General features: G+C 41.0%; 2 protein-coding genes across 2 annotated transcripts; one reads left to right on the plus strand and one right to left on the minus strand.

Moving 5' to 3' along the window:
- Positions 1-3,392: 3,392 nt before the first annotated feature.
- Positions 3,393-7,099, plus strand: trim69 (tripartite motif containing 69). The gene is made up of 6 exons (XM_040156827.1): positions 3,393-4,173; positions 4,756-4,851; positions 5,234-5,467; positions 6,148-6,170; positions 6,262-6,377; positions 6,523-7,099. The coding sequence occupies exons 1-6, from the start codon at positions 3,538-3,540 to the stop codon at positions 7,065-7,067; spliced, it is 1,650 nt and encodes a 549-aa protein (XP_040012761.1). The 5' UTR covers positions 3,393-3,537; the 3' UTR covers positions 7,068-7,099.
- Positions 7,100-9,356: 2,257 nt separating this feature from the next.
- LOC120806693 (bone morphogenetic protein 1-like) lies at positions 9,357-23,220 on the minus strand. The gene is made up of 20 exons (XM_040158069.1): positions 23,085-23,220; positions 18,961-19,071; positions 18,685-18,834; positions 18,434-18,551; positions 17,397-17,575; positions 17,177-17,282; positions 15,855-15,979; positions 15,456-15,571; positions 14,923-15,025; positions 14,600-14,716; positions 14,247-14,392; positions 13,743-13,938; positions 13,503-13,628; positions 12,265-12,428; positions 11,910-12,090; positions 10,961-11,086; positions 10,366-10,493; positions 10,047-10,260; positions 9,595-9,845; positions 9,357-9,491 (listed from the first exon to the last, which is right to left on the minus strand). The coding sequence occupies exons 1-20, from the start codon at positions 23,218-23,220 to the stop codon at positions 9,357-9,359; spliced, it is 2,928 nt and encodes a 975-aa protein (XP_040014003.1).
- Between the last annotated feature and the right edge of the window lie 336 nt (positions 23,221-23,556).

Genomic DNA, 23,556 nt, shown 5'->3' on the forward strand with positions numbered 1-23,556 from the left:
CACATGTGCTCAGGGTTTAATTGAGGGTGTGTATTCAGTGCAGATGTGCCTAGTGTGTGTTTGTGTCTGTGTGTCTGTGAAAGGAGGTTTCTTTTATTATCTCTCTTTCCTCATAAATGTTGCATTTTTTTTTGGAGAATTTGCCACAAACACTCACATGCATGGCTGCACACATTTGTGCACATACTCACACTTTGTCTCCAGCTGTGCCACAAACATCCGCTGCTCCTCATCCGTTTGTGTGATAAGAGACATGAACACAACCTTGAAATGTAACATTAAAACCCTATAAAAATGCTCACTTATGCTCAATAGTTTACATTAACTCTGTATGTTAGGATTTGGGGCAGATGAAGTTGCACAGCCTCATAGCAAAAGAGGACGTTAAAGGTTTGTCATTGTTATAACTCTTTCCCTAAAGGCCCAAACACAAAGCAGAAATATAGAAGAGCTGAAATTAAGATCTCCACAGCTATCCCAATAAACAAAACTATACAATAAAATACTGCGGTATGTCTTCTAAAATACGAAATAAATGAAAAACACTTTTCCTCATCACTAAACTGCTTATGAAAGAACAGTATCCAGTTGTAAAACAATATGGTAAAAATTTTATTAAAAAGTGAGGATGTGTTTTCTCTTCAGTGTCTCTTTGGCCACAGGATCTTGTCCACACTGGAGGCAATATTCAGTTTTTTTAGGCACGAGGAGAAGTATTTCCTGGAATAACAGATTCCTGGATCCTCTTTCCCATCGTCCTCCTCTTCCTCTCTTCGTCCTTCCACTCCCTTTGCCTCTCTGCGCTGCTGCTATCAATTCATCTCCAGCACTTTAACTCTGATGTGAGAGAAAAGCAGAAACTGGTGTTGTGCCTTTGAAGTATTGCTTTAAACAAATGTTAATTAATTTAGTATCTATGTTCTTGAATTATTCCTAGAATCCAGACATCTTCCAGTTTAGTAATCCACCTAAAAATGATTTAACTTTCTTTTTCAAACTGGAAATGATGTTGCTGAACATGTATAATATAATAATTTACCCTCTGCTGCACTCCACTCAGTTTTTCCCCAACCCATGAGGATTACAGGAATCATAATGCCAAAGCATTTCACCATTTTAATTAACTCAGCAATCCTAATCCGTCCCCTGTGTTAATTATGTACGTGCCGTTGCTGTCATGGTCATTTCTATTAGGGACCACTGAAGGTCAAAGGTTAATTACACTGTGTACCATCACTTATTTTCCAATAAAACCTCAGTGAATGTGAAATACAGCAGATAAAAGTTTCATTTCACCTTGCCTTTCTTCTTAGCTCTATTTTCCAGTCTTTGGCATCACAACCAATGCAACACCTACACCACAAAACACATATCTGGCCTGATTTATTGCAGGGTTTTTGGAATCAATGGCATAGTGCACAGTGTTTGACATGTGTCCATCTTCTTGTGTTTAACTTGTGCAATATTCCAATTTCACATTAGATGGATATGAAGAAGCCGGAGTACCACTAACCTGGCCAGAGAAGTGATCATATCCTGCTGCAGTCTAGTGAAAACCGTGTATTTCCAAATTTGGTGATACTGAATTTTTCGGATAAATTGAGTAATTAAGTGTTATTATATGGGTTAACAACATTCTCCTGCTTCTTAACCAAAATAAACCGGTTAAAACCCCATTTATGGACTTGTGGTGTTCTTCCTGGCTGAAGAACAGCTGCTGTCCAGGGCTTCACACCTGTAAATGCTCAGCACCACGGACAGCTCCCGCAGCGCTTCAGCACCACGGACAGCCAGTGAGTTCAGAGTTCACATAATATCACGTTCTTGGGGCTCCTGAGGCACCGTTGCGGCTCATCTGCGATAATCAGAGGAGTCCAACAAACCGGAGGGAGACCAGGGTGAGCTGCTGTGGAGTCCTTACTGCTACGGCTATCACACCCACCTTGTCTCTCCACAGATTCATCCTCTCCTGCTCCCTCACAGCCAGCCTTGCCAGCTCCTCATGGCTCCGTCAGACTGGTCACGATCCATGCCTTAGACTGTAAGTCTGTGTGAAACAAACATCAGGGTTTTTTTGGAGTTTAAATGTTTACATAAATTACATGTACAGTCACTTTTTTTGTACATTATCTATGGATTCTGGCTCCTTTTAGTAGTGTTTATTGCTACAGAAGTTATTTTCCTTTTTCCAGAGAAAACCCTGTAAATTCTGCATTTTACTCTTCATAACTAACTGTATAAGTTTCAGATACAGTATTTTAAGGTTTTCTATTCTCAGAAAGTAGTATTCTGAGCATAGATTTCAATTTTCACGTTGGACACCAGATGTCACTATTGTCCATAACACAGAGGCAGAGGCAGAGCATCGGCTCTAAGGCTAAAAGGGTAAAAATATAAAACTTTCTACTTCAACGAAGCTAAACCAACTGAATACACTCCACACACTATATGAGATAAGATTAATGCTCTCTCTCTCTCTCTCTCTTTAACACAGACACACACATCTATTTTTAAATTTACATAATTCAGCTGTAGTTTTTCTTTCCCGACCTTTTCTGCTTATGTTTCAGTGCATAATCACAGGGTGTCTGTGTTTAGTTTGTGTGTGTGTGTGTGTGTGTGTGTGTGTGTGTGTGTGTGTGTGTGTGTGTGTGTGTCTGTGATGAGGTGGTAATAGCTTGATGTAACACCCTGTAATATCCAAACTGTTCATGTGCTAATATGTTTCAGAACTGTTTTTCTTTGTAGAAAGTCACAAAAGCAAAGAAGAGACAACTTATGTTTAAAGAAGGTCCAGTCTACTGGACAGATGTTCCAGCCCTCGGGGAACAAGTTGTAAATATCTGATATAATAACTAAATGGGGGAAAGGGAACTCACAGGATGTCTGCAGTGTTTGTATTTGTCCATGGCAGAGCTTTCTTCCTGCTGGACATTTTCTTTCTCTGTGTAAATCTCTTAATGATCTTGTTTACCCTTCAGTGACAATGATTACTCAATGGGCAGAGACCATTGCCATAAAAAGAAACAGGAAATCTGTTTCTGGTCACAGGTTTCTGTTTCTGTCTCAAATATACTCCGATACACACACACACACACACACACACACACACACACACACACACACACACACACACACACACACACACACACACACACATTCAAAGTCACATTAAACGGATTTACATTTTTCTGTAGTTACTCTACAGCAGATTAAGAGTTTAACAAAACAGGACTCTCCTGGAGTTAATGCCAAGACTCTAAACAAACATGCCAAGGATAAAATATCCATGGTCCGCCTCGGTTTCCTGACTAAGATGTGATGTCACTCTGGAGGGAAAAGGGAGGCCCATTGAGATCCACTCACTATCTGCTGAGGATGTGAGAGGCTGAGGCAGCTTTTGCACCACCCCCTCCATTTCCCCACAGTCAACAGGAAGACTGGAGGCCAACAAGAGCAGCTACACTCTGCAGGAGAGGAAGGACGTTGAGGTCCAGCTGTACAGTCAGAACAAAGGAAAACAATTAAGGCAAAGGAATGAGCAAGAATCAGAAAGAAGTAAAGAAAATCCAGTCAGTTTATCTGCAGAACTTGGAAAAACTAAACCAGGGGATAAAGCCTGACAAGAAAAGTTGGATGCCAAAGGAAGGAGACTTTGCTGTGCAAACAGCGATGGAAAAGCTGCGACAGCCTCCCATAGGTGGCCAAGTGACCAAAAGCTCAGCTCACAGAATCAGCAGAGACCTGACCTGTTCCATCTGCTTGGATCTTTTCAAGCAGCCGGTGTCCTTGCCCTGCGACCATACCTTCTGCCAGGGGTGCATTGAGGGCTACTGGACCGGTCCCCGGGGCCCTGGGCAGGGGGGCACCGGCTCCTGCCCTCAGTGCAGGAAGGTGTACCCCGGACAGAGCTACAGGCCCAACCGCATTGTTGCCAACATAGTGGAGAGCTACTGTCAGGGTCTGGAGGAGAGTGGGACTGGAGCCCGCCTGGCAGATGTTGGGGTGGCAGAGAGGGCTCCTGCTCCGGCCCCCCACTGCAGCAGACACAGAGAGGAGCTGAAGCTGTACTGTGAGGAGGACCAGGAGCTGGTGTGTCTGGTGTGTGGTGTCTCCCAGGAGCACAGAAATCATACCATGGTGTGTGTGCAGGAGGCTGAACAGAAGTACAGGGTGAGTTAACTTTGACTTACGCAGTACTTAAGATGCACTTAGCAGTAACGATACCTGGAGATTTAATGATTTCTGTGTCCATACATAAGCATGCCTCTAAGGAAGTCCTCATTAGTGCATCTATCAGTGCATCATATTAATTATGGTCTTTGTCTTCTCTCTGTCCATTGGTAGGCTTGCCTGTAATGATCACAACTTACTTTTGCTACATTCTTTCTACACTGTAGAATGACACCAGTGACAATTTAAGAAAATTGAACGTTCCTTTTTTTAGTGTTTAAAAATAGACGCCGGTGAATATTTTGAGGATGTAAATGCTAGAGTGTCTACTACTTTGCTATAGTTTGCTGAAAGATCAGTCACTGCTCTGCCATTGTTTTCTGTATATGGGCATTAAGTTTAAAGGGAACACCGGTGCTAATGAATATTTCTTATGTGTATGGGTTTTATCTGCATCTGTTTTTTATTTTATTTTGCTCCAACAAAGAAAACAAACAAAAAAAAACAACTGGTACGTTGACAGTGAATGTGAATTGAGTTCTCAGTTCAGCAGGCAGGGATGTTGTGTCTCTGTCCTGTCAGGCGTCTCTGAACAGCTCAATGGATTCCCTCAAAGCTGAGCTCAACACAGCGCTGCAGTGTGACAGAGAAGCTGAAGACGAGGTTAAAAACCTTAAGGTGAGAAGAAACGCTTCCAAAACAAAGATTTCAGGATATATATCAGTACGCACACACTGCTATGCATTGCCTGCACCCCCATAAATGTTCAGTTTGTCCAAGCTAATGATGAAAGAAATGACTACCTCTGTAAAAATAGTGTTATAATCTCTCTTATTTCCAACACACGCTGAACTGAAGGAGTGTTCTGCCTCATTTGGTCTTGTCTCAAGTTATAAGCATTTGTTTGTACAAGAATTTTTACTTGAAAATAAGTGGGACTGACTTTTATTACCTAACACTTTTTGTTTTTCAAATCTGAATGTGAGAGTAAAAATATTTCAGGCTTTCACTGATTACACACAGTGGTTGCTCCCACTGACATCAACTTTCACCCATTTAGGAGCACACCGCCGACCTCAAGCAGCGCATTGAGGCCCAGTTCAGCGACCTGCACCAGTTCCTGTACCAGGAGGAAAAGCTGCTGCAGGTGAAGCTGAAGACGGAGGAGCGGAGAGAGCTGATCCGCCTGGACGAGCACAAGGCCCTGCTGTGTGTGGAGATCTCCCGTCTGCAGAGAGCTGTCCACGAGATAGAGGACAAGCTGAAAGAGCAGGACCCCTTCACTCTGCTGCGAGTGAGTTCAGCTAATATGAACTTCACACACCAGGAATACAGTCCATCTGGAAGTTATTAACAGCATGATGAGTCAGCTTTAGGGATGATTTAGATGAGAAATGCTGAGCTCTTGAGTTCAGATTTTCTTTTGTTTCCAAAACCATTTATATTACAACGAAGCAAGAAGAGGTAAAGAGGTAAAGTGTTGGTTTAGTTAGCTTTATACATTGTTCAAGGCTGTTTCAGGCTTTCTCTGCCAAAATGTTAAAAAGGCTCCAATATTCAAGATTTAAGTGGTGTGTGACCATTTTGGCTTTCCTGTTTAATGTTACACACTATTCTAAAAGGCCATAAACATGTTGATCATGTCAGTTTGCAGGTTTTTTAGAAGCAAAGTTTGAATTATTGCTACTTTCCTAATAACAAAAGACTTGCTCACAGTGAGCACAGACAGGATGTAGGCTAGTGACCTCACTCGTTGATCTGGAGGATAAGGAGTTTAGTCTAGGCATTTAGGGCCATTCTCTGGCCACAGCTGTGGGACTTTCCCCAGCCACAGGGAGATCCCACAGGGTGGGATAGCGTGAGCTCAGACATTGATGTAATGTGGAAAAAGCTTTCTCTTCTTTCAGTTACAACAAAACTAATCGCCAGTCTCTGTCTTTCCTTTCCTGTGTTTATTCCTGTGTCCCATTTCAGAGCATCAAAGTCCTGCTCCAGAGGTGAGCATGGGAAACGTTTCACTATTTTATCTTGGATCGGTTTTGTTTTAATTCTGTGTGTTCATTGTTTGGACTGTGCTTTTGTTGGCAGGCCATCGCTGAAGTTTGAGAAACCTGCGTTTACACCGCCTAGTCTGTGTGAGGGCCGGTTTGCAGGACCCTTGCAGTACAGAGTGTGGAAATCCATGAAAGGAAGCATTTACCCAGGTACTTCAATTGGTCCCATCTCCCTTTGCAAATGTCATCTACAGACACTGAATTACACAGAGACCAACACTGATAATCTAAGTATGAACACGTTATTGAAGAATCTTGTAAATCTTTTACTATCTTATAATTTTCCTGTTTTTAGTTCCAGCAGCCATCACATTTAACTCCAGCACAGCCAACCCTTGGCTCAGCCTGACCTCCTCCCTCACCTGTGTTCGCTACCAGACCTTTAACCACACAGTGCAGGACAACCCCTACAGGTTTAACGCTGCCCTGTCACTGCTCGGAAGCCAGGGCTTCACCCACGGACGCCACTACTGGGAGATTGAAGTCTACAGCAGCACAGTCTGGACTGTGGGGGTAGCTCGGGAGTCGGTGCCCAGAAAGGGCGTCATCAAAGCTCTCCCAGCCAACGGCTTCTGGACTCTCTCCCTCTCTTATGGGATACAGTACATGGCTGGCACCTCCCCTCCAACTGTCCTGTCCCTGGAGGAGCCACTGGCTAGGATCGGAGTGTACCTGGACTACAAGAGGGGCCTGGTGTCCTTTTATAATGCAGAGAGCATGACACATCTCTACACCTTCAGGGAGACCTTCATCGAGACGCTGTACCCTTACTTCAACCTGGGCTTCCTGGATAAAGTGCATGAAAATGAGCCTCTCAAAGTTTTCTTGCCAAAGATTTAAAAAACTAGGAAAAATGGTTAAAAAAAAAAGGGTAAAAAGTTAAAAAACGTTACCAAACAAGCATGAAATCAAAATGCATATCAGAAAAAGAGAAAACATACTTTATAGTGTACAGAATGAGATACAACAATGTATTCGTATTGGTGCAATAAACACTTGATATAAGACCTATCTGTCCAACAGAAGCACATCTTAGGAAACATTTTTTGTAACACATTGTTCAATATGTAGACTGGATCTACTGCCACACATTTCATTTCAGAGAAGCTGTGCTTCAGTGAAGAATGTGAAACTGTCTGGTTACCTGACTGTTGTGAGATTAAATGGTTGCTTTTATAATTCAAAACTATGTTTTTTGCATGATACACTAATACATTCATGTAAACATCTTAAGTATTTAATACTGTGATTTGTTTTTACATTTTGAAAAAAATGTACATGTATTTGTTGATAATATGTTGTGTCATATCATACTAATGATTTATTTGGTGCATACGGGAGCTTTGGGAAACTTTTGTGGTTTTTGATTAGAGCTGGTAGAAGCAGGTAATAAGACATACCTAAAAGCGACTTGAATTTAATGGACTTTTTATGTGAACAAATGGTTATAATTTTGGATATTTACCTTGTACTTTCTGTGCTAGCTGAATTTCGTGTACCAGCTGTTTACCCTTACCCAGCTGTTGATCCAAAACCGGATGCATGTTAAGAGGCACCCAATACCCCACAGAATTACAGGGGTAACATTTTAATAAAAGTATTTCTTGAAAATTATTTGCCAAAGTGTGCTTCTTATTCCAGCTCTAAAATAAATAAAACATCACTGTCATTTCATTACATACTGTATATGTTGAAGCACTATTTGCCATTGTTTAAGGGGAAATTAAAGGTACCCCGTGGAGTTTTACTAGCAGCACTATGGAGCAATGTTTTTATGAGTGGGTCCCCGTTTTGTTTGTATCGTTCTTACAAGTGGATGCACACGCATGGTTAGTTTCATGCTGTTCCACTGATTGAGACCTGGTGGCAGTAACATTCAATGAAATGCTGAAATGTTTTGCATCAACAAATTCAATGAGGAAGACTCCGAGCTAGTAAACATGGATCTAAACATTGCCTTATTTTAAAAGTTCAAAATTTCAAGTGCTTTATGAGGAACAAAAATACACTGAGCACATTTGTCAGACTTATAGGTTACACACAATTCGTTTTGGAGAGTTACACTGAAGGTGAACAAAGCTTTGTTTGTTTACAAGAAACTTCACAGGGCACCTTTAATACCAGGCTGAAAAGCAGAGTTTCACAGTCCATTCTGGTTTAAAGTTTCTCCCTTGAGCACGCCCACTACCGATGGGTGTGGCTAGGTGTGTAAGACGCGTGATATCTGGCACCTGTAACCACACCCCAAAGTGATGTCATGGTGCACTCACACACCCTGGAGTACACCTCTACATCACAGCAGCAAGTTAAGAAATTAAACAGAGATAACCCAAAATAAGATTTTCAGCTGGTGTTTAAGTTGCTCTTTGGGGTTGATATAGATGAGAAGTAGTAGTAGAGATGTAAAGGCAAAATATTGAATGGATTGAAGAATGAGGTGCTATTTTTCAACCATTATCATAGTGTGTTGCATGAGAATTTGATGCACAGAAACACCAGTCAGAGGAAGTGGCTTAAAAAAATACAAAATATTGTCAGGGAAATGGAAATGGAACTCAAATATACTGTGGAGGAATATTAATGTACTTCAAGGACATTCAAAAACTAAAGTAAAGCAAAGGCAGGTCAGAAAAAATTAAATAACAGTTAAACTTGAGCTTTCAACACATCAGATTTTTCTTCCATAATTATCATTATATGCATTTGTAAAGTCATATAATACAACAAAGTTCATTACATTCATCAGAAGTGATAAACCTTTCAGACAGTAAAAAGTGACAGTTGATGTCATGATTAAAAAACAAGGCAAACTATTTCACAATATATACATTTTATATCTTAGCACACGGTTATGACATCATCAGCTCATTATAGGCGCTGTGACTGAAATTACTCAAAATAATCACTTCAAACTAGTCCTTGCCTTTCATCCTATATAGCTATATAATGAGGAAGAGTAAAGATGTAATTTCTCTGCATGGCTCCACTTTTTGTAGCAGATGTGACTGTAAAGTATGTGTGTTGGTGTTTGTGGCCAATCCACGCATTCACTCCTCTTCTGGAAAAGGGTGTGTACGACCAAATGTTAGGGGTGAAGTCTCCATTTTGGGTTGGGATTTGTTTAAAGAGTCACTTGCTTGCATGTAATGTGTCCTGGAACTTTGTGCTTGTGTAGCGTAAGTGAAAACCTTTTTTACTGATGCTGTCATCTGAGTGAAACTTTAAAACTATGGCGTCTCCAGCTGAGTAGACCTCTTCTGGAGCCTGAGGAGGAGAGACAGATGCAGACAAAAACAGAGGGTTTTTGAAGCAAAATTTTTTTGTTTAAGTGGCGTTTAGTACAGAAGACTGATATTTTTAGCCTTACCCCAGATCCACAATATCGTCCCAGCCTCGGAGACTTGATGTCGGAGCCGTCATACAGCTCCACGTAATCATACCCGCAGTCTGTCTCCTCCTCTATCTCAAACACTTGGAAGATGATCTCCACTCCATAGCCCTTCTCAGCAGAGACCACCCACAGACAGTCAGAGCCACCAGGGTAGTTGTTATCTCCAAACTGTGCATGAGAGTACAGATCTTTTGTCCTGACCTCGGCTTTAAGGCTTCCTCCACATTCTGGGAATACACCACCACAAAATTAGAAGGTCAAAAAAAGGAACTCGTAAAAGTGAGGAAAGAATGCAGCTTTCTAAACACAACGGAAAACAAACCCATAGTTGAAATGCCAGGTTTTTGCTCTATTATTTCTCCAAAGAACCATTTTAATATATTTATTTTTTCAGAGCAGGACAGTAACTTTACAGCTGCTTTTCTCACCTGCTCTGTATGAAACTTCAAAGCCCCTCTTCTGCACTGAGTTGTCAGAGAAAAAACGCAGGAACATTTTGTTGCCACTAGAAAGGACTGGAGAAGGCTTCTTGGTGCCACAGAAGCGTCCTAGGCTCAGGGCACGGACATCTCGCCCGTCGTAAATCTCCAGATGGTCGTAAGCACACTCCAGATGAGCCTCCATGTCGATCTCATTGAAAACCTGACAGTCATTTTAAAAAGCAAAGAGTGACGGTGATAAGTGGCTGATTGCTTTGTCTTTAATTTGGATCATAACATAATTGTTCAAATAAATCCATCGACATACAAGTTTGATTCGATGGCCCGGGGTTGTGGACAGAGACCAGGTGCAGGCCTTTTTGCTGGGATACTTGTCAGGCCAGTTGGGGCTGCTGATTATGCCTGACACACTGTTTACAACATTATCACAACCGGCTGAAAAACAAAACATATCAGAGCAAAGCAGTGAAGGCTGCATCGCTGAGCGCTCACATAATTTCCCTGTCTTCAACGCAGGTTCCTCTTAGGTATTTTCCTTGGAAAAGGCATCATAAAAAGAACTGTAGCTATTAATAGTTTCAATGAAGACCTTCAAACAGTGATGTCTTAGGTGTTGTGGAATTATTAACAAGACAATATGTGCATATAAACAGTATGATCTCGAGTAATGTGGCCATATGTGAGAAAGCATGGACTCTCTGCTCCGCCTTCTGTCCCCTCAGGGCTAGATACTCAGCCCCGAATGGCCCCAGCTGGAATCAGATGATTTTCACGAGGTGACAAAAAAGGCCAAAGTGATCAGCTCAAAGGACTGGATGAAAATTTGTAATTTTCTTTTCAGAACTAGGTGAACTGACCCTTTAAATCGTGCAGATGAGGGACAGCAGAAACACATACTATACCTTCCTTGCAGTCGTGCTTATTATCGTGCAGCATGAAGCCGCTGCGACACTGACAGCTGTAGCTTCCGAAGGTGTTAACACATTCATGCTGGCAGCCTCCATTGTCTTTGGAGCACTCATCGATATCTGTTGACATTTAAACAATTTTAATTCAGAGCCACTTTGCACAACATGTGAATCTATCACAGTAGGCTGCAGAAAACACGCAGAACATATTGAGTTAACATTTCAGGCATTTTAGGAGCAGCTGCTAAGCGCAGGCACAAAGGTTTTCTGTATTCTTCACGGAGGAAGAATCTGCTGTCTGAAACACCAACAACCCTGGATCATATCTCAGCAAACATCTCCTGGGTGTTTCTCATGTAAGTATTTTTGAAAAGCTCAGTTTTCCCTGTCCCCACAATAAAAATGAATTTTCAAATGTATCCATTCTGAAGACTGTTTTAGAAAAGCAAAATTTTTGAGTTTAAAAGGGCTGGTTCAGTCTGGATGGAAGGCCGAAACAGAGTGAAAAACCTTTGGGAAATTAATAGACTAGAAATATAATTAATTTTATAGCCATCACAGATCATTCTCTGTATTAACTTTATCTTTTTGCAATTAGAAAAAATACAACACTACAGTTGGCAGATGTAATAATGTGTAGAATAAATGTAATAGTGCATAACCTTTATGTGATTAAAAATGTGAAAGTACACAGGAAATTAATTTGACTTCAACATTAAGCATGCTACCAAACTGATAGGTTGCGTATAATTCAATCTAAGCTTCCCATTAAGTCAAACTACACTGTTTTCATTCTTGTGGCAGAAACTGAAAATAGCTGCTTCCATTGATCCTGCAGTAGGGTGATGGTGTTGCCCTTCTAGGTCTACCAGACCTGGACATTATTCTGTGTTAAATAACAGTTCCTCACAACTTCCTAAATCCTTGACTCTTCAAGACATACCAGAGAAAAAGTGAGCCTTGAAGCCCCTCTTGGACACGGTGTTGTCGGACTTGAACTCAATCCTCATGTTGTTGTTTTGGGAGGTGATGACCTCGGGTCTCTCTGCTCCACAGAACTTCCCATGAAGCTTTGAGTCTGAACTCATCCCACTGCGCACTTCCACATAATCATATTTACACACCTGATGGTAAACACTAGAAGATTTTACTTACTAACACGGACAAAAGAAGAACTGGCTTGTGAAATTGTCACAATTTTAGCAAGTTATCTAATAAAACTTCTGCAGAAAGACAATGATATACAACCTATAAACAGAAAAACAGCACAAACGAATCTCAAACGATCGTTAACTTACATCATTCCCTTCGGTCTCGAACAAATCGAACACCAGAGTGATGCGATACTGAATGGGAGCCACCAGCTGCCACACACAGTTCTTGTTGGGTGGGTATTCTTTGGGCCAGCCGGGGGTGGTGAGTGAGCCATTCAGCTTGGTGATGAACCCACCACAGGCAGCTGCTGGTGGGGTAAATCACAGACTTTAGTGGTAGAAGTCTGAAATGAAAACACTTGCATATCATAAATTACATGACCAGTGCATTAATGTGTGAGTTCTTTAACTGCAGAAAAAGATTACCTCTTAAATTATGGTTTGTTAGACAAAGTAATGTCAAGAAAAAAAGTGAAAGCCACGTGAAATTATCGTAATAGGAATTACACGTTAATTAGAGCCTGTAAATCAAGAGGTTGCATGATAAATTTTTAATTCCCTCCATAGAAACTGGGAACGTACCAAATTCTGCTGGAGAACAAATGTAATTCTCATTTTATACTGTTTGGATGATTGAAGTGTGGGACTGTCAAGGCTCACAGAGAAGTTGCAGTAAAGGAACAGTGCCCCCTTGTGGTAAAAGACAGAGAGGTTTTTTTTTTTTTGTTGTAGCCAGGAACAAAATTCAGCTGATCCAGAGCCAGTCGATTGGGCCTAGCTCAGTCATTGGATGAGCCCGAGGATGAATGAACTCAAAGTTGGAACAAATGTCGACTCCAGTTTGCAGCCCTGCATGGCCTTCTCATTGAGTTCAGTTTCTCATTGAGCCTCTGGTTTATTTTTCTTATTTGGTCCCAGAGAAACAGTGTCAATGTACAGTATCATATATATATTTTTGCATGTCATAAAGTGACTTCAGCCGGCCACCTCATGTGGAATGGATTATTATGTGAATGCAGAGTATGTACAGTGTTGCTCTGACCTCATAGCTCCCTACAAGAAAACACACAGCAGGGAGTGGTGAGTGATTTGAATAACTTCTCTCCTAGGGGAATGTGGTCTTAGAGCCTACACTTGGATGCTGAGGTAGAGGTGGGGCTTTTGAAATGCTGCATGAACAGCTGCTGTTGAGGGGCGTGGCAGCAGGCGGGCAGCAAAAGAGTGAGCAGAGCATTGATGGGAATAATGAAAATGGTGCGATGAATATACGCTGCAGTGAGAGGACTGTGCCTCGTGAGGGCAGCAGCAGACTCCAGTTGGCGCTCTAACTAGTTTCCAAGCTTTGCATTATGTTAGTGTGTGGGGTCGTGCTCTGCACTCACTCTCACAGCTGCGTCTGTCAGCTGCCAGCTCGTATCCAGGGTCGCAGGCACACCTGTAGCTGCCCAGTGTGTTCAGACAGCGCTGCTCGCAGTGACCATTATCAGGTCTGGAGCACTCGTCCATCTCTGACAGATGAAAAATCGCCAGAATTGGTTTTCTGTGCTAGACAAAAGCATCATCTGCTAAATGTGTTAACAAAACATCTGTCTCATTGCAGGCAACTAAACAGACCTACTGACCTTTGAAAAAGTTGGCCGCAAACCCAGCTTTGTTGACTGATCCGTCAGATACAAACTTCAGCCAGAGCTGGTTGGAGCTGCTTTGGATGTCGTCTGGTTTTTCATAGCCACAGAAATGGCCGAGCAGCGGGCTACTCTCTGAACTGCCATCCCTCACCTCCACGTAGTCGTAGGCACAGCTGTCATGTCTCTCAATCTGCAAAGAGACATTACAGCGGATAATAGCAAGGTCTATTATGTTTTAACTAAACTCTTCTTGCATTCGGAGGTCTGGGCATTGGAAACAAAAACAAGAGCTCAGAAAAATAAAAAAGCTGCAAGGTACCTGAGGGAATTTGAGGTTCTAGAAATGGCTAAGGTACAGGTTATCATCTTGCAAGTTCAGTGAGCCCATTCTCAAAAGGATTGATGAAATATAAACGAACACAATGAAATAAAATGCAAATACAGGCGCTTTTGGTCAAATTCTTCCAATTTGACCAGTAAGAATAAAGGTGATTTTACCTCAAACGACTGAAACGAGAGGCCAACATTGAAACCCTCTGCTACCGTTATTTTCCACACACACGCTTTATTGGACTGGTAGTCATCAGGATAATTGGGAGACTGGATCTGGCCGCTGTCCCGCTTCACCTCTCCCCCACAGATGGCTGCACAGGAGGTGAGAAGTGAGATTAATGGTGCTTTGTTTGAACCAGAGACTCGCTTTCTCTATTTCTACCTTGAGTTGTTCACATTACACAGTGAAATCAAATGGGAAAAACCTGGAAAAACCTGCATCAAATGGCTGATGATTCACATGAGGATGTAGCATACATGAAGTGTATATTAAAATGACCATATTGTAGATGATGTACCTTCATAAACAGCTGAAAAGCCTTTGCCCACCCAGCTGCTGCTGCTTCTGAATTCAATCCACAGTTGACTGTCAGTAGAGATGATTGGATCAGGAAGTGTGTCTCCACAAAAACGGCCTGCCAAAGTACACGAGGAAGTGATGACATTGCCTGTCAGTGAGTATTTCCCACCACTCAGTACTGAGTTATGCGACACAGGTATGAAACTGTAGCGGGTTAATGATGGGTTTCTGGATGATACTCATTAGAGTGAGAGGGAGAGAGAGAGAGAGAGAGAGAGAGAGAGAGAGAGATGAGGTCTATTGTTAATTAAAGTTAAAAACCTTTCAGTGGAGCTTTTCTCCAGAACCCGTCCCGGACCTCCACATGGTCATACCAACACAAGTGACTCCTGAAGAGGTCCATGGATGTAAAATTCAGAACAATCTGGGAGAAGCACAGTGACACACGGGGATGAACAGACAGTTGGAGGTTGGGTGGTTACAAGTGAGTGACTATGGCATCAAGAAATGTTCTGATGCTTCCAACCTGTAATGGAGCTCGCCACGTGCTGATTACTGAATAATTCAGTGAGGTAATTAATCGTCTTGTACTTTTTCACGCTGGTTCGTTCCCGTTCGTCCTACTTAATTACATTATGTCCAGCGGAAGATTCAGGACTTCTGGACTCATCTACTACTTAGATGATATGAGTTTTTGTAGGTACAACATTCTTAGTTTAACTGCGTTATGTAGGATTCAGACAATATGCGTAAGTTTAAACCGTTAAGATATTCATACAGTCATTTTGGTCATTCTGTATTTTTTGTCCACCCTGAACTGAGGTAGCGCTTTAACTTCTTTTGTTGTCGTTCACCTTCTCTCCAGGAGTGACGGAAATCCTCCAGATACAGTGAGCGTATGCTGAATACCCGTTGGGGAAACCAGGAGAGGAGAAGTTTCCAGCACTCTCCTGCAGGCTGTCCCCACACTCTGTCACAACAACACATCATAATATCAACATGGCTATACTATGGTCACCACCAGAAAAATAACATTCAAATCCCAGAATGAAGAACAGAGCTTTTACTCTGTTTTTTAACTTTTTTCCCCCCTATGTTACAACTAGAGGGTTTAGCTTTAGTTAGTACACTCTCACTCATGAGGCAAAATATAATTGGCTTTGAAAACGATTAAAAGTCTAAAACGCTGTGATTCCATTTTACAGATATGATCATTAGATGATTATATTTTCCACACATTAAATGTATCTTACTTGCACATTTGTAGAGTTTGCGGGCTTGTGCAATGTCCCCTTTGCTAAGCCTGGTCCTCTGTCCAATAGGTGGCCTAGCTCCATTGACATCGTAACGGGGCAATATTGTGTCTAAGAAGACTCCTCTGTTTCAGACAAATCACAAACATGAGCAATTAGTTTCTCAGAGAACAGCATCTAACAATTCAAAAATGAATTACAGCACAGAAGAGCCTGATAAGGAACAACATCTTGTAACTACGCAGGAAAACATGTTTTTTAAAAGTTCAAACGGAGAGACTGATTAGAGTGCAAGAATTTTTTTCAGAACCGACTCCTGTCCGACACCTTGATACTTTATTGATTCTGATAATCTCTCACTGGGTTTGGAGCTCAGTCTTGCTCAGTTCCCATGGTGATGCACCCATGAATGACAGGCATGTGCAAACAGAGCGCTCTGAATGGGGCCTTTTGCCGGTGCCAGCCGGCTCAGCGGAGCCCACTCCTGAATGCCAGAGAAAAAGGCCACTCCAGCCCAAATTGTTCAACAAAGCCTGAACTGCCAGGCCTTTATTTAGCTTGGCTTGCCTCCATGACCCAGACCAGCAAAGTGGTGATGGAGGTAAAAAACCAAAGCACAGAGAAAAGCAACGGGGCAACAACATGCACGAGACAGAAATGAAAAGGGGACTAGTGTGAAACCATTTCTGTGACAATAAAGGACCAAATACCCGAGGTTTCCTATGGAGCTTGTTTAGCAGAGCTGAATAAAGGGACAAACACCAGGTCAGTGTAGTAGCTCAGCTGATAATGCAGCATGATATTACTGGCAGTTAGGGAGATTATTTTATACGGCTGGGGCTGGATTCGATGTTGGCTTCTCCAGATGTCTGTAAATGCTGCATTAAATACTGTACAACTAACAAGTCAGAACTCTTCTCGGTGCAATGTGTGGTCATTTCAAACTCAAAATTTCAGAAATGCAAGAGTTTAACCACTTATCAAGGATGTCAGAGGTAAGGTGGTGGTGATAATGACCAGGTTAGAGAAGCAGGCTGGTGCACTGCATGTTGCTAGTTCAAATATACAGAAGGGGTGGACAGAGTGAATCACCAGTGCTCAACAGTTAGACTCTTGAGCAAGGCATTTATCCATTAATTGCCCCAGTGGAGCTGTTTACTGGCCTGTTAATGTGAACCAGGGTAGAGCTCAAAATAAAGTGTGCATTCTCAGGAAACTCCCAAGAGGGAAATAAAAGTGACGAAATCCTTACAGTCCCTTTAACACAAAATTAAACTTTAGGCTAGAAAAATGTAAAGGACAACAAAGCATCATACACCAACCTGGAAAATGTATTCCTTGCATAATGCATGATGCTGCCAAAGTCGTAGACTTCCCCAAGTGAGTCGACCTCGCCTGGTTCCATCTTTAGGAAGTTATACTCCTGTCCTATTCACATACAGACAGTCAGTGGACTAAATGCAAAGAGAAACATCTGGAGGGTCAGTGAACACACACATCCATTCACACTTATTCATGTCAACACACATGCAGTATCAGTACCTGGCTGGATGTTGTCTCTGATGATGCTTACATGCTCGTCACGGTCCGGACGCGTGTGTTCATGCCAGAAGCCGATCACATGGCCGAGTTCATGTACCACAATGCCAAACTTATCGCAGTTCTTCCCTATGGAGATGGCCTGAGGGCCACCACCTCTCCTCCCCACGTAGGAGCAACACCTGCAGAAGGCAACAAGGATCAGGTTCACATCATGCAGCACCAGCAGAACAAACACTGACTCTTTGCTGCCTGCGAATATAGGGGTATATAAAGATGTGTTCGCATGTTTAAGCTCCTTAATCATTTTTGACTGCAGCTTATGCAGTTTGAGATCTTTGGAGATTTTTTTTTTTTTTTTTTTGGTGTAAACAGCTGCAGAGAGAGTGAAACAAAACAGGAAAAAAAAAAAAAAGCAATGAGCTAAAAGATGCTAAAACACTCTGTGGAGCTGACGGGAGCTGCAGAGTCAGGTGATAATTCTCACTGGATTTGTCAGTATGAGCGACATCTTTTGCATGCATGTACTCATTTGATCCATTGTTAGTATAAAAGTATTGATCATAGTAGCTTTAACTGTGTTTAAGCACAGATTGATATGAAAAGTCTGCTCCTCATCATCTCATGAGGAGAACATAACAGTGACAAAAATTGAATGAGACTTGCTGGTTACTGTGATGGAGCATAAAGTCTGAATGTAAGAAAGCTCATAGGGTTTGATAATTGATTTTGACATTAAACAGGATTGAATGGAAACCAACTGATATCTATCAGAACAAAAAATCCATTTAAATTTCTAAAACACAACAGCATGGATTGCAAAATGGTTAGTTGTGAAGAAAGTATATTTAATTTGTATTACTTGAATTGGCTAAAAATGCAATTAATGGTCCCTTAAATGTAGTTTAGTTTGAAGATGATCATTCTGTCCTGTAGGCTGAGACATCACTGTGCAAATCTATTAATAAACTAATAAATACGTAACCCTAGCAAGAAAAAAGAAAAGAAAAATAACTATTTGAAAATGGCTCCAAACTCACCCACAAGGCCGGTAGGTGAAAACAATGTAGCTTTCTTCAGTCGTCCTCTCAGTGAATGTTACACAAGTGTGTTTCTCCCAGTGACGCATCGCCTGACGGAAAATGGCTCGCTGACTGCCTGAAAGGAAACTCTGAATTAGATCGTGACAGCTTCAGGATGTCAGAACCACCACATGGCAACAAGCACCTGCCGGCTGACAACTCCTCTGTAAGAACGGATGAAAGATTCATTGTTTTAATTAAGATCTCACCACTAAAATTCCCACTGATTGCGTACGGTATGATGCCGTCCGGCCACACTCGCTCAGGTCTGGAGGTGGCCGCTCTCCTCAGACGATGGAGACTCTCTTTGTCTGCAGCTGTTTTACTCCTGACACGCTCATTGGAGGTGGAACTGTTAACTGTGACAAGTGAATGGGAAATCTGCATTGATTACCAAGCCTTTATGTGCTCTCAACTTATAATTTGAAGAGCAAGAGCTCGTCAAAAATATTCACAGATTAATAAACTCATTCTTGCTTTGATACCAGAGTCTGTCTGGTTGGTCTGGATGGCGTGCTGCTCATCATCAGTGCTGTGGGCCTCTTTGAACATGCGGAGGTCATCTTCATCCAGAGCAATATCTCCCAAAAAGGCAGCTGGGACAGACAGATGAACACACAGATAAATCGTAGATATATAAAGCTGAAGTTATGTTGAAAATAAAAAAAATAATAAAAAACTCAAGATGAATGTCAATAATTAAATTATATGTTATTACATTCTGCTACTGACACATTTATACATACAGGAAAGTACGAGTATGAGTGACATTAAGTGCCCAAGAATTTTACAATGCATTGCTGCAAAAAATGAGCTTAAAAAAGCTCGACATTTTTAGAAATGCGCTAATTTGATCTCTTGCCAAGAGTTAGATGAGGGGATGGATACTGCTCTCATGTCTGTACGCTAAATATGACGCTACAGCCAGCAGATGGTTAGCTTAGCTTAGCTTAGCATAAAGACTGGGAACGGGAGAAAAGCTAGTCTTGCTCTGTCCAAAACTAAAAAACAATCCACCTAATAGCACCTCTAAAGCTCACTTATTAAAACGTTATCTCTCATTTGGTTTATTTGTACAAGTCTAAGTGTAAAAACAACATGCTGTGGTTTTACGGAGGATTATGTGTGCAGCGTCTGGACAGAGACAGGCAAGCAGTTTCCCTGTTTCCAGTCTTTATGCTAAGTTAAGCTAACTGTCTACTGGCTGTAGCTTTATATTCAATGGGCAGACATAAGAGTGGTATTAATCCTCTCATCTAATTTTTAGCAAGAAAGCAACGCGTTATTTCCCAAAATACACTATCCCCTGTTCCTTTAGGTATGGTGTTTTGCAAGCCCAAAACCAAAACAGTAAAAGTGAACCAAACTTAAATAAAATATAATTTTACAAACCATTAATACCAATCAACAAACTCCTAGTGTTCCATACGGTGAATTTGAAACCCGTACATGAATGCAAAATTAACACATCTAAGTAGCTAACCATACAGAATAATGCTGTTTGAGTAGTTCATTGTTCCATTTCCACTGATTTTTAAAAGAATTTATCTCTAAACGTTTTCTCCGTCTAAATACTGCAGGCTTTACTGTCTATGTTAGTGCACATCCGTGTCCTGAACAGGACTCCATGCATCCGTTTGATCAGCAAACTCAGCTCCTGAATACAGGCACATGGATGATGTCTGCAAAGCATCTCCCATTCTTTACCATGCTTCACTTTCAATTAAGACCATTTTTTTTTTCATAATTCTGTTTTAATGTAGTAGCCTTGGTCAGAAAGTGGAGATGCACCTAAATACAGACATTTGTCATCAAGGTTAAAAGGGGCATCATTGTTAGTCTAACACTAGTATCTAAGCTTGTACCTTTTCATACATTTGATTCAAAGACACTACAGTAAAACTTTGAGATTTGCTGAAGTGCAGTGATTCTGTTGTACATTTCCAGCAGCCACCTGCTTAAATGTTCAGCAACTGATTAACCCAGGAGTCATGAACATTGGAGCAAAGACCTTTACATGCCTGATAAGGCAAAGTAATGGACTGATGAGATCACAGATAATTCAACCTCAGCAGCAGAGAATCGGCAGAAAAAGAAAGGCAATCATCTGCAATCGTAAGGATTCAAACATGCCAAAAGCAGGGATGACCGAATTGGACTGAAGTTGCTTTGCTGGCTCCAGCAGACTGTGTTGAAGTGATTGCTAAAACCCTTCAACTTCTGTCCTGAAATACAAAGTCAATACATTTTTTTCACGAGACTTTAGAATTTCAGTAGCTAACTTCACATCCTCTTATGTGGGTCTTGATGATGCTTCTTGAATGACACTGAGTTATAAACCCACATCCAGGCTTCAAAAGATCCTTTCTGAAACTTGCTTCCCCATCTTTGGGACTGCTATTTTATTTCCATCATTTAAATACACATACATCTTGCATAAATATCATATTGTATTAGTCAAGCACAACAGCTCCCCAGAGTCTTTCCCGTTAAATACCTCATTTAACCGGGTGATGTAACAGCCTTTGAAAGTCCAAATGAAAAGACATAGCGGGCCCTGTGTCGGCCTTTGAAGTGAATTCACTCATGCAAAGGGTGACTGTAAATGACTGTCACCCCTGCAGTGTGCACCCCATGCCCTGAAGCCAGAGGGATTTCACCGGCGTCCAGCCAAGGACGCTGCTGGCACAGCCTCAATGACCTCCAGTCTCCAGGCAACTGCCTCAGAGAAGAAGAACGGTGTGTTGTGGTAGCTTCAGAAGTCACAAGTGAAAAAGGAACCCCCACCAGCTGGAGGCCCCCTAATAACCAAACTAACTGTTTAGTATTTTAGATGATGGAAAAAAATGTTGTATTTTGTCTTTTCACTTGAGAAGGCTCATTACAAAGGCAAGGCAGACGGATTCAACCAATCAGAGACACTCTTTTACATTGGACCTTTTATTCATAATTCAATATTTAAATATTCACAGTACCTTGTATATCTGCATATATGTTATCAATACAGTGTGTTTTACTGAATGTGTTTGTTTTTTATAAATTAGATTATTATTATTTTATTAACATGATAAACATGACTTGCTTTAAACATATTCTACGTATGAGCTCCTCAACTTAGGAAGGGCAGTGGAATGCCACTAAGTACATTTACTGAAGTACTGTCCTTAAGTATAATTTTGAGTTACTTGTGCTTTACTTGACTACTTTAACTTTAAGCTACTTTACACTTGTACTCCACTACATTTCAGAGACAAATATTGTACTTTTTATTCCACTGCACGTATTTGACAGCTGCAGTCACTAGTTACTTTGAGGATCAACAGTTTACATACAAAACATGGGATCAGCTCATAAAATATGATGAATTACTGCAGATGAAACTACCCAACAGTTAAAATAATTTTCATCTAAACCAACTAAACTGTTAGAAGAATAGCAGAATGCACCTTAATGCAATAGTAATAATAATTTAATTATATAACTTGATAAAAGGGGCAAATCTATTGCCTAATGCATACTTTACTTTTGATATTTTGAGCACATTTTGCTGCTAATACTTGCTGCTCTACTTCTATTTAAGTAAATTCATCAATGCAAGACTTTTACTTATAAAAGAGTATTTTTATAGTGTGCTATTGCGACTTATTCCACCACTGCTTAAAACCTGAAAATCGCTTGAGAGGACTTGAACACAGGCGACCGGTCCCAACCATGGCTACAATATGTTTGTTTTACTTATTAAACCAAGACTAAACAGATTCACATGGAAAGAATTAAACACAGTCACATTTGAAGAAAGTACAAGTTTGACTCTGAAATAGTGATTTTGGAATAACATCTCATGCAGGTGCTCTCTGCAGTACATCATGTTAACATCATGTCATGAGTCTGCTAAAACTGGATCTGCTCTGCATCAATCTGATCTACCTTTATCGATGATAACTTTACTGTCAGGGAAACAGTGTCTTCAGGTTAGTTCTGATCTAGCGGTTTGCTGAAGGCTGAAATTCTAAACATTAGTACAATTTTGAGCTACTTGTTCTTTGCCTCAGAGTATTAACTAACAGCTTTAGTTGATACTCACTTTGAATATCAAGATTTTACATATAAAATATATGATCTGAGTCTATAAAATATGATATAACTCTTGCTTTAGTACATTTTGCTGCTTATACTTTTGACTTAAAACTATCCACTCAGGACTTTTACTGGTGAAGGAGTGTTTTTTATTGTGTGGTATGGCTACTTTTACTTACTTACTATCCTATCTATGTTCTCGAGTCAGTAACAATTAGTCATCAATTAACTGTAACTGTTAATTAACAATAAAATGAAAATATGGAGGTTATTTTTTTTGCATGCAAGTGTTTGCATTTGCCTCCATTGAAGCCTACTGTCTTCACATCTATATCATTAAGAGCTTTATTTAACTTTTAACGGTTTTAGCCTCTTTTTTCAGCCTCGCTCACAGTGATTAGGGAGTAAATGGCTATGGGTATTGGTCAAAATACATCATGCATACACCAACGGGAAATGCTACAAAAATTAAAAAAATGTAAAAATTAAAAAAAAATCAATAAATTCCCAGAGGAGGTAAAATGCACTGTACCAGCTTTACAGGGATCCTTGTAGTCGATTGCATCACCGAGGTAGGTAAAATTTGTGTCCACAAAGTCCCAATCAACCGCCAGAGAAACGCGCAGACCGCACAGCAGGAGCAAAAGTGTAGGAGCTCGGGCTGCCATTACTTATGATCAAATATCTAGAAGAGGTAACGTTAATGAGCGTTCGTGATTAAAGGGAGAAAAAAAGAGCGCAAAAAAAAAAAAAGGTTCCTCGATTTCTAAACCCAGCGCTGTTTTCTCACGTCTCCATGCTGCTGCAGTCATTCACTAACATACAGGAACGAGAGCAGAGCTCACAGAGTTCACAGCAAAACACACATCCATGCACCAGAGAGGTACTTCACCTGGAGTCAGATTCGTTATACACATTCATATAAGGTGGAAGGAAGAGTTGGACCTCATTTAACGTTTCATGCTTTCTTTTTGTTTTAATTAATTAATTCAAGACTAGTTAAG

This window comes from Xiphias gladius, chromosome 20, assembly GCF_016859285.1.
Source record: "Xiphias gladius isolate SHS-SW01 ecotype Sanya breed wild chromosome 20, ASM1685928v1, whole genome shotgun sequence".
Taxonomy (NCBI): Eukaryota; Metazoa; Chordata; class Actinopteri; order Istiophoriformes; family Xiphiidae; genus Xiphias; species Xiphias gladius.

Excerpts from the sequence above, each read along its gene's own strand:
- trim69 (XM_040156827.1), top strand. The coding sequence starts at position 3,538 with ATGAGCAAGAATCAGAAAGAAGTAAAGAAAATCCAGTCAGTTTATCTG. Across the intron at positions 5,468-6,147 it reads ACCCCTTCACTCTGCTGCGA|AGCATCAAAGTCCTGCTCCA; the intron begins GTGAGTTCAGCT and ends GTCCCATTTCAG. Across the intron at positions 6,378-6,522 it reads GAAAGGAAGCATTTACCCAG|TTCCAGCAGCCATCACATTT; the intron begins GTACTTCAATTG and ends TCCTGTTTTTAG.
- LOC120806693 (XM_040158069.1), bottom strand. The coding sequence starts at position 23,220 with ATGGCAGCCCGAGCTCCTACACTTTTGCTCCTGCTGTGCGGTCTGCGC. Across the intron at positions 14,393-14,599 it reads CTTTTCAGCTGTTTATGAAG|CCATCTGTGGGGGAGAGGTG; the intron begins GTACATCATCTA and ends CCTCCTGTGCAG. Across the intron at positions 10,261-10,365 it reads CGGGCCATCGAATCAAACTT|GTTTTCAATGAGATCGACAT; the intron begins GTATGTCGATGG and ends AATGACTGTCAG.